General features: G+C 45.4%; 1 protein-coding gene across 2 annotated transcripts in view; it reads right to left on the bottom strand.

Moving 5' to 3' along the window:
• CFAP61 (cilia and flagella associated protein 61) overlaps window positions 1–18,007 on the bottom strand; it is a 250,889-nt gene that overhangs the window by 152,975 nt on the left and 79,907 nt on the right. For both annotated transcript variants that reach the window (XM_008256339.5, XM_008256340.5), the window contains exons 14-15: window positions 10,469–10,595; window positions 2,031–2,108 (exon numbers count right to left, since the gene is read on the bottom strand). In XM_008256339.5, the coding sequence (XP_008254561.3) occupies window positions 2,031–2,108; window positions 10,469–10,595 (205 nt within the window). The remainder of the gene's footprint in view (window positions 1–2,030; window positions 2,109–10,468; window positions 10,596–18,007) is intronic.

Genomic DNA, 18,007 nt, shown 5'->3' with positions numbered 1-18,007 from the left:
ATCCCATACTGGAGTGCTGGTTCAAGTCCCAGCTACTCTGTCTGATCCAGCTTCCTGCTAATGAACCTGGGAAGGCAGTGGAGGATGGCCCCAGTACCCTGCCACCCATGTGGGTGACCAGGGTGCAGTTTCCAGCACCTGACTTCAGCCTGGTTCAGACTTGGCTGTTGCAGCCATCTGGGGAGTGAACCCATGGATGGAAGAGCACACCTCCCTCTCTCTCTCTCCCACCTCCCTGTCTCCTTCTCCCCCTCTCTCTCTGCCTTTCAAATGTATGATAAATCTTTTAAAAAAATCACAAAAGTAGCCATTATCAATACGACTATTCAGTGTTATTCTACCCAAACAATGAAACTGGAAAAGGAATAAGAAAAGAAATAACTACTAAAAAGGCAGGCATGGCAGATTCCCATGGTAAAAAGAGTCTGACCACCCAAAACAGCATCTCTCATCCCACACCATCTGCTGCAGTGACCTTGCCACTGCCCCATCAAGAGCGGGATTCCAGAGCATGCCCTAGAACTACTCGGGCCAAGTGATGCTTCGGCAAGACAGAATCAACTGGAAAACTCCCACGGCTAATAAGAGACTAAGATGCAAGATCAAAATGCAAATGTTAGTTGGTCTCCTAAACATACCAAAAGTAACGTTTAGAAGGTGAAATGAAGAATTCCATTTGTAAGACCAAGAAAAAAAATGACGAAACTTGTAGAAATAATTCATAAATGTTCAGTGTTGTCCTGGGTCAGAGTCTCAGCAGGAAAACAGAGGGTCTACTTATAAATTAGGATAATTGGAGGCGGAGTCAACAAAGGGAATAGCTGCAAGAATGGGGCAGGGTGCAGGGAGATGAGCCGGGGTGGTGCAGCAGCAACTGGGTGCTACTTCCATGCTAGGTAGGTGGCCTGGCAGGAGGACTGGCTGCAGGGACTCACAAAAAGAGTGTCCCGGAGAGGAGGTCACCTTGAAAAGGTCAGGGGGTTCAGTGGAGAGCTGATCAGCTCAGGCCTCCCTACCTCACCACCTTCCCCTCTCCTAAGCAGGGCTTCCCCTGAGCCAAGGGCAAAGGCACCACGATGCCGCCCATCTGCTCAGGCTCCAGGGGACAGAGGGAGGTAGAGAAGGGTGGAGACCATACCTATACAGCAAAGTATTCAACAGAAAAATAATACATAAAAAAGTCATAAAACAGTCCCAGAGAACCTAAACCAAAGGGTTGAACTCCACCACCTATGCAGGAAGCCCTGTTCCCAGAAGGAAGTCTTGATATTTTGATAAAGCCAATTTCACCTAAACTGTCCTATAAAATCCATGTAGGCACAAGTAAATTCATAAACAAGTATGACAAGGTTGATCTGGGGAGAAAATAGTCAAGGAAAAAAAAGAAATTTAGAAAAAAGAAGATAAACAAGACTTCCCTAGCAGATATCAAAGCACGCAATAATGCAATAGGTAGCTGCATATACATCCATGGAACAGAACGGAGCTTAAAATAGACACAGGCACATGGAAATTTAATAAAAGTAAAAGCAGCATTTTAAATCAGCAGGGAAAGAATGGACTGCTCAGTAATAAATGCTTTGTAATAACTGGCTGTAAATTGGGAAAAAATGTGTGTGCATGTGTGCACGTACACACACACACACACACACAGTGGATGTGATTGAATGCAAGCAAGAACACTGGGAAGAATACATGCCTAACTACAGCAGTAATCCTGTGCAAAGAACAGTGGGAGAAACACACATCAACATGCAGAAATACATGTGCAGTGGACGATGACTTGAATTTTCAGAGTGAGACTGTTTTCTTGTTTCCTTTGCTGTATTTTAAACATTTTGGGCTACAAAAGAAAAACGGAGATTTGAGAGGCTGCCCATCGGGATGCAGGCAGATAATGACCATATCCTTCAAAAGGAGAGGGCATTCACATGAAGTGAGTCAGAATAAAACCCGAGGATGGGCACTGTGTGCTAACTGATGATGTTCAAAGGTGAATCAGGGAAATCAACGTCTGTCTCACCACTTACCATTTCGTTTCTGATCACAGCAATGCCAACTATTTCTTCTGCAACTTCGGCTACAAATACCTGGAGCGGAGTTCCGTCCTGAAAAGATAAATGTGTATTTGGAGCCCCTTAAAAATATCACTACTGGTGCCGGTGCTGTGGTGTCATGGGTAGAGCCGCCTGCAGTGCCGGCATCCCATATGGACACTGGTTCGAGACCTGGTTGCTCCACTTCTGATCCAGCTCTCTGCTATGGCCTGGGAAAGCAGTGGAAGATGGCCCAAGTGCTTGGGCCCCTACACCCGTGTGGGAGACCTGGAGGAAGCTCCTGTCTCCTGGCTTTGGATCGACTTTTGGGAAGTGAACCAGCAGATGGAAGACCTCTCTCTCTCTCTCTCTCTGTTGTACTTTCAAATAAATAAATCAATCTTTTTTAAAAAATCACACCTGGCATGTCTGCAAGCTGTTGATAGTGGCTTTTAAACATAACTACATTACGCCAGTGACAGAACCAACATCTACCAAGACATACTTTGGGCCAGGTGTTAAGTTCAAAGCCCTCCCTATGTTCTGGGGATTGTCATCCCCAACCCTATGAGCCAAGCAGTACTACTGAATCTACTTTGCTTTATGAGAAAACAAGGCTGGCGGCGCCGCGGCTCAATAGGCTAATCCTCCGCCTGCGGCGCTGGCACCCGGGGTTCTAGTCCCGGTTGGGGCGTCGGATTCTGTCCCGGTTGCCCCTCTTCCAGGCCAGCTCTCTGCTGTGGCCCGGGAGTGCAGTGGAGGATGGTCCAAGTCCTTGGGCCCTGCACCCACATGGGAGACCAGGAGAAGCACCTGGCTCCTGGCTTCGGATCAGCATGGTGCGCCGGCCGCAGTGCGCCAGCCACAGCGCGCCAGCCACAGCAGCCATTGAAGGGTGAGCCAACGGCAAAGGAAGACCTTTCTCTCTGTCTCTCTCTCTCACTGTCCACTCTGCCTGTCAAAAAAAAAAAAAAAAGAGAGAGAGAGAGAGAAAAAAAACAAGGCTTTGGAGGCTGAGGCTGAGTAACCTGCCAGGAGGTTCTGTTACTAAGGGATGTGTCTCTGTTTCAAACCCCGGACCCCTTTAATGTACGCAGAATCTGACTTCTCTAGTTCTGCATCACTGGTTCTCAAATTCTGTGACTTCAGGACCCCAGTACCCTGAGGATTCCAGTGAGCTCTGGTTTATATTTGTGATATCTATTGCTATTTTCTGTATTAGAAAATTTAAAGTGAAAAAATTTTTAATTTTTGTCTAAGTTATTGAATAAAACAAGACCTTAAACTTTTTGTCATCTAAAAATAACAATACATTTCATGTTAATATAATGAGTTTTTAATTGAAAATAAACATATTTTTCCAAAGAAAAATATTTAAAAGAGAAGCATTGTTCTGTATTTTTGCAAATTTCTTTGACGTCTGGCTTAATAAAAGACAGCTGGATTCTCATATCTGCTTCTGCCATCAATCTGTTGCAATATGTTGTTTTGGTTGAAATATATTAAAAACCATTTTTTCTTCATTAAGATATGTAACTGGAAATGGGAGAAGTATTTAAATAGTCTTTTTAGACAATTGCAGGTAATTTTTTGACACATTATAAAAAATCAACAAGTGGCAGTGTTTTCAAGGCTAATTGCAGCATGTACTCTGAAACCATGTCCGTGAGCTTTGTGTGTGCTACTACATTAAAACCCACTGGTCTGTTTTGCATTCTGAATGAATTTTTTACCTATGCCTGCTTTTGCTGCACTGTGCATTATTTATCTGGAAACCATGGATCCACCAAGCTTGAGTTTTATCACAGAGGACAAATGCTGTCAGTTGTTTCCTGCGAGTCACAAGCTCATCTCATTCATTTTTCAGAAACCGTCTGCCAACTATCTGAGTCCAAATTGACAATTTTTTTTTTTAGTTTTAAGCTTTTTATTTAGTGAGAGAAATGCATAGGAGAGTGAGGGGCCTAGCTAAGAAAGAGAAATCTGAATTCATACCGAGCTCCAGGAGCCAGCCACGTGGAGGAGCATGCAGACCAGAAAGCACGGGGTGGGGTGCCCGAAGGCCACGCGCCCCGAAGGCACGGGACAACGTGGCCCAGAAATGACAAAAGAGGCAAAAGGCCAAAAAGGGCCTTTAATAATCTACTTCCAAGGGGAGTGGCTAATTAACCTGATTGGCAGGTGGGCACACAGGTGTGGTCAGGTAGGGGCATGAGGTCACATAGGGGGCGTGGTGCAGGCATGGTCTTCTGGCTCACAAACATGATCAATTTTACCCTATATGCCTGCCTACAACACCCCACCCCCCACCGAGACTCCATTCCCTTAATCCTAAGGGATGTTGAAGGGTGTAGAATCATCACATCTTCTATAGTTGCTTCCTGCTTATGAGGGGCGTTGTACAGGCCCTGCCTGTCCTGGGTCTGGACGTCTCTATCTTATCTAACAAATTTGCTTTGTGAGCTGGAGCAGCAAAATGACAATATTTCACCTGCCAGTTGTTCTTTCAAGTAAAAATGGGGTCCCACAAACAGCACTGCTTTAGCACACAACCCTCCAACAACTGAAGAAGACTTTTTTTTTTTTTTCTTACAACAACCCACATGCTCCGGGATGCATCAGAAGCATGTCCCACTTTGCCACACTGAAGACCAAGAAGACACTGACTCAGGGCTTGGGTTTCACAAAGTTAATAATTTTATTGTTTCATCGAGGATATTCCTCAGCGAAACTGGCTGTTCCTTTCCTTTTTTTTCACTGATATTGTAACCGAGATGGTTAAAATTGTATGCAGCTATACAAAATGTTAAAATTCTGTACACTTTGCCCAGTATCCCCTAATTGTAATATTTTCCAAAAACTGTAATGTAGTACAACTGGCACGAAACTGACACTGATGCAACCATATGTGTCAAGGGTGTGTTTTGGGGTTGGCACTGTGGTGTGGTAGGTTAATCCTCCACCTGCGGTGCCGGCATCCCATATGGCTGCCAGTTCTAGTCCTGGCTGCTCCTCTTTCAACCCAGATATCTGCTATGGCCTGGGATAGCAGTAGAAAATGGCCCAAGTGCATGGGCCCCTGCACCTGCATGGGAGACCCGGAAAAAGCTCCTGGCTCCTGGCTTCCCATAGGCCCAGCTCCAGCCATTGCAGCCATTTGGGGAGTGAACAAGCAGATGGAAGACCTCTCTTTCTGCCTCTCCCTCTCACTGTCTGTAACTCCAACTCTCAAATAAATAAAATCTTTAAAAAAAAAAAAAGGTGTGTATGTGTTGAGTTCTGCACACATTCGTGTGCGCCTGTATGTGCATCCGAAGTTCTACAGGATTTCAGTGCAGGTGGAGTCAATGTCCCCACCCCCATTGTCATGATGTCATGATGCTGAACAGTTCTGACACCCAGAAACCTCAAGTCGCCCTTTCATAACCAAATTCACCTCCCTCCTGTGCTCTCGGCCTCTGGCAACAGATAATCCGCTCCGTGCTTCTTTCTTTGTTGTTTTTTTTTTTTTTTAGATTTATTTATTTATTTGAAAGTCAGAGTTACAGAGAGAAGGAGAGGCAGAGAGACAGAGAGAGAGAGAGACAGAGAGACAGAGAGAGAGAGAGACAGAGAGAGAGGTCTTCCATCCGCTGGTTCACTCCCCAGATGGCCACAACGGCCGGAGCTGCACCAATCCAAAGCCAGGAGCCAGGAGCTTTTTCCGGGTTTCCCACACAGGTACAGGGGCCTAAGGACTTGGGTCATCTTCTACTGCTTTCCCAGGCCATAGCAGAGAGCTGGGTCAGAAGTGGAGCAGCCGGGACTCAAACTGTATCCATACGGGATGCTGGCACTGCAAGCAGCGGCCTCACCCGCTATACCACAGCACTGGCCCACCGTGTTTCTGAAATTTGGTTCTAAAATGTCTGTTCTTCATTTCCTAATGTCATGTGGGTAACTAATAGAGCACCTGAAAAGTAATCTATAGAAGTGAAATTGACACTTTAAGATGTGATGACTTTGAATAGCCTTGGTCTCAGCTGTTGAGGAACAGCGTTTTGTTTTGTTTTTTTCATACTATTTGTTGAACTCTGTACTTAGTGCAGGGTTAACTGTATGTGTATGTGTATATTGTGGCAAAAAATTACTTACATAAAGGATCTCTGTGAGTAAGACCCCAGTGGAAAGAAGGGGCCATCAAAGAAGGAGGTACCTTTCTCTGAAGGGAGGAGAGAACTTCCACTTTGATTATGGCCTTGTCTAAATAGTGTCGGAGTTTGTGGACTCAAGAGGCTTCCATAGTCTTGGCAGCTCATGAGAAGAGCCTCGGGTGATCACTGACATCATAAATAAGAGTGTCGATTGTTAAATCAACAACAGGAGTCACTGTGCACTTGCTCCCCATGTAGGACCTCTGTCCTTAATGAGTTGTACTATGAGAATTAACAGTCTGGGGCTGGTGCTGTGCCATAGCAGGGAAAGCTGCTGCCAATAGTCCCAGCATCCCATATGGGTGCTGGTTCAAGTCCTGGCTTCTCCACTTCTGATCTAGCTCTCTGCTATGGCCTGGGAAAGCAGTAGAAGATGGCCTAAGTCCTTGGGTCCCTGCACCTGCTTGGGAGACCTGGAAGAAGATCCTGGCTCCTGGCTTTGGATTGGCGCAGATCTGGCTGTTGTGGCCAATTGGGGAGTGAACCAGCGATGGAAGACCTCTCTCTCTCTCTCTCTCTCTCTCTCCTTCTCTGCATCTGCCTCTCTAACTCTGCCTTTCAAACAAATAAATAAATCTTTAAAAAAATAATTAACAGTAAAACTTGTCTTCAAACAGTACTTCATACTTTGTGTGTCTGTGTGGGTGCAAACTGTTGAAATCTTTACTTGGTATAGAGTAGGTCTTCTGTATATAAGGATAATTAAAAATGAATCTTAATGAAGAACAGGATGAGATAGGGAGTAGGAGGTGGGATGGAAGTGGGGGTGGGAGGGTGGGTATGAGGGGAAGAACTGCTATATTCTTAAAGCTGTACCTATGAAATTTATATTTATTAAATAAAAGCTTTCTAAAAATTGTATGTGTGTAAAGTTAATTGAAAATAGATCTTAGTAAAAAATAACAATCGGAATAGGAGAGGAAGGAGGTAGAAGGGTGGGAGTATGGGTGGGAGGGAGGACAGAATAGGAAGAATCACTATGTTCCTAAAATTATATTTGTGAGATGCATGAAGTTTATGTACCTTAAATAAAAGGTTTCTGAGGAAAAGAAAAGAATTTGGAAAATAAATAAATAAATAAATAAGGTCAGCATTACGTTGAATTATTACTAAGAAACATTTGTTTGTGTGGTCAATTGCTTAAAATGGTTCAATAAACTAATCAATCAGGGATTTTGTCAAAAAAAGTCATATAGACAGAGCCCCATAGTGCATATAGGGATTGGCTGTTTTTTTTTTTTTATACTTGGCATACTTTTCCGGAGCTGCAGACACACGTGGCTCCTCCCACTGCTGAGCAGTATTCCTTGGCACACATGCGCCATCAATTTACCTGCTGAAGGCCACTTGTGCCAATCCACGTCCCAGTCCTCATTTTTCTAGAATCAATGCCCTGGAGTGTATCTTCTAGGTTTTAGTAGATTTTTTTTTATGAAATTTCCAAAATGCTTTCCAGGCCGTTTGTACCATTCTACATTCCTGCCAGCAACATGGGAATGATTCAATTTCCCCATACCCTCACTGGTATCTACCAGTGTCGCTGTGTTTTGTTTTAGCCACGGAGAGAGCGAGCCTTCTACTGACACTGGGAGTGCGTGGTGCTGAGGACGTTCACAGCTGCTAACCATGCCTCGCTGCACACAGAGATGCCAGCACGGCTTTGCCACCATTGGTGCAGAAATCAGCACAGGGAAACAGAGGCTCACTTCCCTAAAAATTCCTGTCTTGGAAGGCCTCCAGATTCCTTACACCACACTTTGAGAACCACGACTTGAGATCATCCCACTGAGACAGGCCAGGAGGGAAGCAGCAAAGAACAAAGAACCGACGAGGGCCCGTGCCGTGGCTCACTAGGCTAATCCTCCGCCTTGCGGCGCCAGCACACCGGGTTCTAGTCCCAGTCGGGGCGCCGGATTCTGTCCCGGTTGCCCCTCTTCCAGGCCAGCTCTCTGCTGTGGCCAGGGAGTGCAGTGGAGGATGGCCCAAGTCCTTGGGTCCTGCACTCCATGGGAGACCAGGAAAAGCACCTGGCTCCTGCCTTCAGATCAGTGCGATGCGGCGGCCATTGGAGGGTGAACCAATGGCAAAAAGGAAGACCTTTCTCTCTCTCTCTCTCTCACTGTCCACTCTGCCTGTCAAAAAAAAAAAAAAAAAAGAAAGAAAGAACCGACGAACCCAAGGTAAAACACACGCTGGGCAGGGAGAGGGGGTTTATTTTAATTTGATGTCATTATAAATATTAAATATTTGTGTGTTTGCCATTATGTGTATATGTTTGGTGTCTCCCTTCTGATGACTTAAAGGTTTTTTTTGTTTTTTTTTTTTTTGCAAAAGAACCAGTATCTGGGAACTTTCTAAATGACCCCAAATTTGGAATGAAGAGATGAATGGGACGGGATACTTCATGTCATGATGTAGCTGAACCTCACAAACATACTCCTGAGCAAAAGAAATCTAATCTCAGAAGACAAACTATGTGATTCCACTAACACAGAGTTCACAATCAGGCATAAATAGAAGTCAAGGTCGGGCCCACCTGTGGCTTAGTGGGCTAAGCCTCTGCCTGCAGTGCTGGCATCCCATATGAGCATTGGTTCTAGTCCTGGCTGCTCTACTTCCTACCCAGCTTTCCACTATGGCCAGGGAAAGCAGTGGAAGATGGCCCAAGTACTTGGGCCCCTGCACCCATGTAGGAGCCCTGGAAGAAGCTCCTGGCTCCTGGCTTCGGATCAGCTCAGCTCCGGCCGTTGCGGCCAGTTGGGGGAGTGAAGCAGGGGATGGAAGACCTCTCTTTGTGTCTCTCCCACTCTCTGTAGCTCTACCTCTCAAATAAATCAATAAAATCTTAAAAAAAAAAAAAAAAGTCAAGGTGGTGTGAACCTAGGAGAAGGTACCTGAATGGAAGCATGACAGGAACTTACAGGGGCACCGAGGTGGCTTTGTTTCTGGAAAACAGGGGCTGGTTGTATGGTGGATTCAAACTGGGAAATCTACCAAAATGTTTATTGGTCATACTTCACTACACTAAATAAACCTTATTTATTTGAAAGTCAGAGTTACACAGAGAGAGAAGGAGCAGCAGAGACAGAGAGAGAGAGGTCTTCCATCCAGTGGTTCACTCCCAGATTGGCTGCAATGGCCGGAACTGGGCCAATTTGAAGCCAGGAGCCAGGAGGTTCTTCCCCGTCTCCCATGTGGGTGCAGGGGCCCAAGGACTAGGCCATCTCTTTTTTTTTCTTTTTGACAGGCAAAGTTAGACAGTGAGAGAGAGAGACAGAGAGAAAGGTCTTCCTTCTGTTGGTTCACCCTCAAATGGCTGCTATGGCCAGCGCACTGTGCCAATCCGAAGCCAGGAGCCAGGTGCTTCTTCCCGGTCTCCCATGTGGGTGCAGAGCCCAAGTCCTTGGGCCATCCTCCATTGTACTCCCGGGCCACAGCAGAGAGCTGGCCTGGAAGAGGAGCAACCAGGACAGAATCTGGTGCCCCAACCGGGACTAGAACCCGGGATGCCAGCGCCGCAGGCAGAGGATAAACCTAGTGAGCCTCAGTGCCGGCCTGGGCCATCTTCTACTGCTTTCCCAGGCCACAGCAGAGAGCTGGATCGGAAGTGGAGAAGCCGGGACTTGAACCAGCGTCCATATGGAATGCCGGCACTGCAGGTGGCGGCTTTACCTACTAAGCTACAGCACTGGCCCCTACACTTTTATTTTTCAAAAAAGAAGCTATTATATCAATGGACCCAGCTATGTGCTTCCCTAACTCTAAGCCTCCTTCCATGGCTAATTAAATTGTCCCACATGGGCCTTAAGAGGCCATGTCAATGCAAGGATCTCCCAGCCCGCCCTTTGCCGGGGCACAGGCACATATTCCTGGCCTAGAAAGAGAACCCAACATTTGTCTTGAGGGATCTTTCACAGCCCATGCATTTCCTGAGGGTGCAGCCAGCTCAACAAAACCATTTGGCCAGATGCATCACCCAACAGGATCAAAATGGAATCATACCACCCTGTGTCTAAAACCTACTGCTGCTGGCATGGGCACTAGACACCCATGGAGCACTTAACCATGGTCGGATTCACTTATTCCCAGCATTAGGATCCATTTGGGGACATTTGTCTGCATCAAGTCCAATTTTCCACCCCCATGATAAGGATCAGCCACCACTGGAACCGCCATCAGACCCCGATGGCCCCACGTCATGAGGACAAGGAAGCCGGTCTGGTCACAACAGGTACTTACGGGGTCTCTGCGAGCCTCATTGTATTGGTCTAAATCTTCCAATAGGCTCTTACTCAGCAGGAGGGTGCTGACAAGATTTTCAACGCCAGGAGTATCCCTGAGAGTGGCTAACCTTATGTCAATGGACCTGGGTAAGGAGATAAGCATATTTTTAATATTACCACCAAGACAGAGAAAGAATTGTAATATATCACACTTACATAAAATAATATCCAGCAAAGTATATGAGGATTCCTCAAATAGTTCATAGAAAATGGAATCAACAGAAAAGTTTATTTTGCTGTAAAAACTTTTGATATCCATAGTATGATTTTTTTTAACTTTTATTTAATGAATATAAATTTCCAAAGTACAGCTTATGGATTACAATGGCTTCCCCCCAATAACTTCCCTCCTACCCGCAACCCTCCCCTTTCCCTCTCCCTCCCCCTTCCATTCACATCATGATTCATTTTCAATTCTCTTTATATACAGAAGATCAGTTTAGCATATATTAAGTAAAGATTTGAACAGTTTGCACCCACATAGAAACACAAACATATTATGATTTTTAAATGAATTTTTGAAGGTTTCATGTACATCCACTTTTTACACAAAACTAAACTTATCTTTTAATTCCACTTCCATAAAATTTTTGAAAACCTTGTATTCATAAAACAGTGGGGTTTGATTGACTATACACTTGATCTTAGCCAAAAGGCCAAGAAGTGATTGCTTAACTATAAAAGTAATTCATTTCATTCTAGAAAACCTGGAAACACACTCAGAATTGCAAAGAATAATAATGTAAACATCACTGACAATATCATTAACCATTAAAGATAACATAGCGACACTTTAAGTGCATTTAATCTAAAATGTTCACCACCATGCTTTATTCCATATTTTTTTCCGATGTAGCACTGAAGTAACCCCACCAATTTTTAAGATAGGTTAAGAGGAAAGTACATTGGGTTCATGAGTATGTACCTCAGGGAGCAGCCCAAGGCTGCATGATCTGCACGCCTCACATTTCAGACTGAACGCTCTGAGGTTGCTGTCTGAAAGTGCATACTAATTTTATCTTTGACTTTGTGTTTTGAAGGGAAGCTGAGTCAGACACTGGGGCATGACTTGGGGCTTGGGGCCTCAGCTCACACGTGGTCCCTTCTCACCTCTCACTGTCTCAGCATGACAGGTCCCTCCTAATGTTAACAAAGTAAAATAGCCTGTCTTACTTAACTTCGAATTATATTGAATGTCAGGGCAGAAAGTTTAAAGCACAAAGAACAATTTACATGTATAGTTAACTAGTCAAAAAGACAATGAATTGATATTACCTTAATAACATTTATAAGCAATTTTTAAGCGAAAGGACTTGGTTCTGATATGGTACACCCAAATCTAATTTGATGGGTTAAAGATGTAAATATGAAAAACAAGACCACAAATGTACTAGGAAAATACTCAAGAGAATTTTTTTTTTTTTTTTTGACAGGCAGAGTGGACAGTGAGAGAGAGAGACAGAGAGAAAGGTCTTCCTTTGCCGCTGGTTCACCCTCCAATGGCCGCCACGGCTGGCGCGCTGCGGCTGGTGCACCATGCTGATCCGATGGCAGGAGCCAGGTGCTTCTCCTGGTCTCCCATGGGGTGCAGGGCCCAAGCACTTGGGCCATCCTCCACTGTACTCCCTGGCCACAGCAGAGAGCTGGCTTGGAAGAGGGGCAACCGGGACAGAATCCGGCGCCCTGATTGGGACTAGAACCCTGTGTGCCGGTGCCGCAAGGCGGAGGATTAGCCTAGTGAGCTGCGGTGCCGGCCCTCAAGAGAATTTAAAACAGATGGCCACACAAAACCTTGTACACGAGTGTTCATGGCAGCAGTACTGATAATATCCCCTAAGATGGAAACAACCTGAATTTCCGTCAGCTGATAAATGGAGGAACTGATGAATGTATACGCATACAGTGGAACATCAACCAACCATAAAGGAGAATGAAGTATGGATACACGCTCCCACGTGGACGAAACTTAAAGACATTATGTTCCGCAAAGGAGGCCACATAAAAAAACGCCATGTACTATAAAGTTCCATCTGTATGAAATGTGTAGAAGAGGCCAATTTACAGAAACAGACTGGTGTTTCTGGTGACTGCTGGATTGAGGAAGAGAATTGGAGTGACTGCTTAAAGGGTATGCGTATCTTCTGGGGTAGTGGAAATGTTTTGGAATCAAATAGAAGCAATGGTTGTGCAACACTTTAAGTCTACTAAAAACCACTGGATTGTACATTTGACATGAGTAAATTCAATAGTATGTGAATTACATCTCAACAAAGTTGTTATATATATATATTACCAAGGAAAGTTGAAAGGAAAAAGAAAAAGGAATGGCAATAATAGCCAAAAATAAGCCAACATAACCATGTAAACATCAGGTAAACTAGACCTTAAGGCAAAATCATTATGACAGGGAAGGTCTTTATTTGATAAAAGTGAAAATTCACTTGGAAGATACAACACTATCAAATCTGCAGGTGTCTAACAATATAGCTTCAGGATACAGAAATAAAGACAGGGTTATGAGATGAATTTGACTAATGCACCATCATACTGGTAGAATTTAATACAGCTCTCTCAGAAACGGGCATCAGACAAAAGATTTTAAAGATTGTAGAGAATTTGGATTAGCTTAAGCTAAAAGGCGCTACATCCCCCAAATGAGAACAAACCTGGTTATCTAAAAGTCTTCTCAACATTATCAACCCACTGAAGTGTCTAATTGCAGTCCCATTCTTCCAGGGCTCCAGGCCCAGACTCTCAGCCTCTTCTTGGGTTACATTCAGTATGTAGCACAGAGTATTTTCACTGGATGGCACTGGTGGTGCTGGTCTGTATGTCTGCACTTGCCCTAAGAGCTATTTTTCAAAAAGATTTTTACTTAACTCAGAGCAGGAGGTAGGCTGTAGCCCTCACAGCAGACTTCTTTTTTTTTCCTGCAGGCTCTGAGGCAAGATACCTGTTGTATATACTGCAGCTTTCACATCAGGTGCCAGAAATAGCAGCCTGGTTTGTTTGGCTTTAACTAGAATGAGATGATGTGGGGGTGGGGAGTGGCGGCTATGGCCAAAAAAAAAAAAAAAAAAAAAAGGAAACATAAACACAGCAACAGGTATGTGTCCTACTTGTTTTTACAGAACAACTGAGAGGAGCTTCTGCAAAAAGTGAGAGATGTACATGGTGGCATGCTTAAGTACATACATCAAATGGAGATGGTGTTCATCATAGAACTAGTACATACACCAAAAGGAGATTGAACTAGTGAGTGGCTGACTCTGTTTTTAACCTAGTCTCATTAAACCATAAAGATCGGGAATATTCATTGAGGCTCTATAAAACGGTACCAAGACCTACTGCAAAATTAAGTTTACATCTAATAAATAAGTAACCTAGAAACCAAGTTCACTTGGATGTTTACAAATCGGACTTCCGATTTGGAAGGACTCTGCACCGTTTAGACGGTGGCTAAATGGGTGGATTCAAGTACAAGCTTCCTAGGGCAGGCACTTGGCACAACTGTTTGACACTTCACTTTTCCACTCCAGGTTGAATGAATGAACTGTGTCAGACACCTACAAGTCTATGTGTGTGGTATGGTCACTCTGCCTTGCCGAAAATAGGGCAAAGTTTGATACCAATGAATGAGAATAAAATGACAGGAAGAAAAAAAAAAAAGCAACCTGAGTTGGCTGAAATCCAAAGGAGTGATCTATGTATCAGGCTCACAAAGCAACCTTAGCGTCCTTGTTTCACCTTAAACAAACAAACAATGCAAAAGGGCAAAACCCACAAACTAAAAAGTGAAGTTTGCGGGCTTCTATTCAAGGAATCTGCCTGAAAGCAGACGGCGCTGAGTATTGGCACCACTAGAACATTCTACATTAACAACACCGGCCTGCAAGAGGTGTTAAGAGAGACACAATCAACAACACGGCAGCCAGGAGTAAGTGGGCAAATCAAACAAGAACGGCCAGGGGAGGAGCCACTGAAAGGCTGACTACTCTGGGGCATTCTAATTTGCTGAGCTAAGATGACAGCTGGCTATGTGGTTTAACTCAGAAGTATTAAATGATAGAAAACAATTTATAACACAACGAGTATTAGTTGGATGAACAATTAGTTGCAACATACTCCCCCCAAATTAAAAACATCAGGTTTCAGAAAGGCATGGCTTGGAAGGGCGGTGAGATGGAATGAGTGGCCAGGTCACTCACATGGGACCTTCACCAGTGAATACCCAGAGGAGGCCAGCAGGAAGCTTCAGAATGCGCACGCAGCGGGAAAGGAAAAAGGATTCCTTTACCCCAGACACTAGCATGGCACAAAGTCTGGCAACATCCTACAGATCACTCTTTGAAGTAAACGTGTTTAAAAAAAGAAGGCGGCACTGAATTTATCCATATTTGAAGGCTAACATCAACATAGGGAAATATTCTCATCTCAAAGATCGAGTGGTCACTGGGGCAAGCGAGGGGCGCTTGGGTGTGGGATCTGTTGACAGAAGAGGTGGCCATCACTAACGATTGAATGAATTATTTGTCCCGGTGCTCACCGGCGTGGCCTGAGGGTGGATGACAGACACAAATATAATTTCCCAGGGGAAGAAGAATGAAATTAGACGGGAAACCAGACATGAGGTCATGAAATTTAAAGTAACCAAACTTAAGAGTGGAGAAACAATCCATCCCAGACGTCAAGAGAAGTGAAGCAAAAAATGGAAGAACATGATGTATTTTTAAATTACAGGGTACAAACAATAGGTGTTGAGGACCACGTGTGCCCACCTGGCTCCTCCTATACCTCCTTCGGGTCAGTGATCAAGGCCACCTCTTCAGAGCACCCTGGGAGAAATGGGCAGCCTCCCCATCCAGGCCGGCACTGCTCTTCCCCTCGCCCTCTGCACTCTTCACAACCACCCTCCTCAGTCACATGCTATGCATGTCACCTCCTTCCTTCATGTACCATCTTCCTACTCCAACTACAGCTCAGGTCCCAAGAGGGCAAGGATTTTGGTCAGCCTGGGCCCCTTTCCCTAGCACTTGGAGTAAGGCTGGCACACAACACACAGTCAATGTTGGGTGTTTCACTGGATGAACGAGGCAGAGCTGCAGGGGCCTTTGGCAAAGAGGAAAGCTCAGCGTTAACCAGTGCTCTCTCCCTTGCAGTAGTGCTGTGGGGGTGTGAGCCTGCAACCCAGCAGGTGTATGCCAATGTGATGGAAGCCAGTTCCAGGACGGTGCTGACACGGGAGAGGGCAGAGGGGAGGGAAGACAGCAAGACCATGAAGATGCAAATCTTATAACCCTGTCTGTCTTCAGGTCTCCCACTTATGTGAGCCAATAAATGTCTGATGGTAGAAATCATTTTGAGCTGGGGTTTCTTTCATTTCCAATGAAAGCATTCTCACTGTCAACCCACATTTTAAAATGTAAAAGGGTGGTTACAGGGGCTGGCATTGTGGCACAGCAGGTTAAGCCGCCTCTTGTGAAGCTGGCACAATTGAGTTCCCGCTGCTTCGCTTTTCAATCCAGCTTCCTGCTGAATGCACCAGGGAAAGCAGTGGATGGACCTGGACGGAGTTCTTGGCTTCTGGATTTAGCCTGGCCCAGATCTGGCCGTTGTGGCCATTTGAGGAGTGAACCAGCAGATGGAAGATCTCTCTCTCTCTCTCTCTCTCTCTCTCTCTTTCTGCCTTTCGAACCAATAAATAAATAAATAAATCTTTTTAAAAGGATGGTTTTAGGAAAACATAGATTAAGGGGAGGCAATCATGAAAAGAAATGACAAGGAACTATAAACAGGGAAGTGAAATTTAAGTCTAACTTTGTATAAATAGAAAAAAAAAACAGGTATAGTACATCCATTTTTAGAAAATCCTGGCCAAAGGCTTATTTATATAGAAGGCACACAAAAATCCAACAGTATCATTATTTAAAAAAAAAAAAATAGGTTTAGGCCGGCACCGCGGCTCACTAGGCTAATCCTCCGCCTAGCGGCGCCGGCACACTGGGTTCTAGTCCCGGTCGGGGCTCCGGATTCTGTCCCGGTTGCCCCTCTTCCAGGCCAGCCCTCTGCTGTGGCCAGGGAGTGCAGTGGAGGATGGCCCAGGTGCTTGGGCCCTGCACCCCATGGGAGACCAGGAAAAGCACCTGGCTCCTGGCTCCTGCCATCGGATCAGCGCGGTGCGCCGGCCGCAGCGCGCCGGCCGCAGCGCGCCGGCCGCGCCGGCCATTGGAGGGTGAACCAACGGCAAAAAGGAAGACCTTTCTCTCTGTCTCTCTCTCTCACTGTCCACTCTGCCTGTCAAAAAAAAAAAAAAAAAGGTTTAAAATAGGTGTAGGGGCCGGTGTTGTGGTGCAGCAGGTTAAGCTGCCACCTGCAACAATGGCTTCCCATATAGGTGCCAATTCAAGTCCCATCTGCTCCACTTCTGATCCAGCTCCCTGCTAAGGAACGTGGAAAAGCAGCGGAAGATGGCTCAAGTAGTTCGGCCCCTGCCACCCATATAGGAGACGTGGACTCCTGGCTTCAACCTGGCCAAATCCTGGACGTTGCTGCCATTTGGGGATTGAACCAGTGGATGGAAGATCTGTCTTCCCTCCTCTCTCTGTATATATTTTTAAATCTGTGTAGATGGTCGGGAGTGAACAATCCAATGGTTAATATGCTGAAGGGGGTGCCCACGTCCCATATCCGAGTGCCTGGGGGACACATCCTGGTTCTGCTTCTGATTCCAGCTTCTTGCTAATGTGCACATTGGGAGGCAGTAGGTGATGGCTCAACTACTTGGGTCCTTGACACCCACGAGGGAGGTCAGGTGCAGGTTCTGTCTCCTGACTGTGGCCTGACCCAGCCCCGGCTCTTGCAGGCATTTGGGAAGTGAAGCAGCATGGGGTAGATCTGTCTGCCTGTCTGTCTTTGTCTCTCTCTGCCTTTCGAATAAAAATAAATAAACACACAAAAATTAAATGTGTGACTCACATGGGTATAGAAAAATCTATACTTGGAAGAGAGAGAATCACAATTATTTTCTATCAAGTGGCATAGTCACACAAAAGCAGAAGCACCTGCAGAATTTCTCAACCTGTATCATGCGTAAAATGTCAACTGGAGCATTTGGTAGCAAAGCAGATTCCCGAGCAGAGATACAGAAGGCCTGGGGCAGGCAGTGAGATTCTACACTTCAGCAGGTCCTCAATGGGTGCTGATGCTGCTAACCCCTGGGCCATGCTTTCAGTAAAACTGGAAAGAGCATGCAAAATAGAGAGCAGCCCCAAGGAAAGAGGAAATGAACTTGAGAAGGAAGCCACGTGCTCAGGGCAGACAGCCTTGAGGAGCTGCCAGCCCTGGCTTACAAAGGATGCTGGTAGCTCTACCTGTCCCCCTCCTGAACCCCTGGCTGAGATGCAGGGTGGGGGACCAACTAGGGAAATGGTCTTGGTATTTTAAGAGCCTCTACTTGGGAAATAGAGGCAGGAAGGGAATGTTCCATGCAAGTGGT

Source organism: Oryctolagus cuniculus, chromosome 11 (genome assembly GCF_051225735.1).
Source record: "Oryctolagus cuniculus isolate XC-2025 breed Fujian yellow rabbit chromosome 11, ASM5122573v1, whole genome shotgun sequence".
In the NCBI taxonomy this organism is placed as follows: Eukaryota; Metazoa; Chordata; class Mammalia; order Lagomorpha; family Leporidae; genus Oryctolagus; species Oryctolagus cuniculus.
This window is presented reverse-complemented; position numbering and strand designations above follow the sequence as displayed.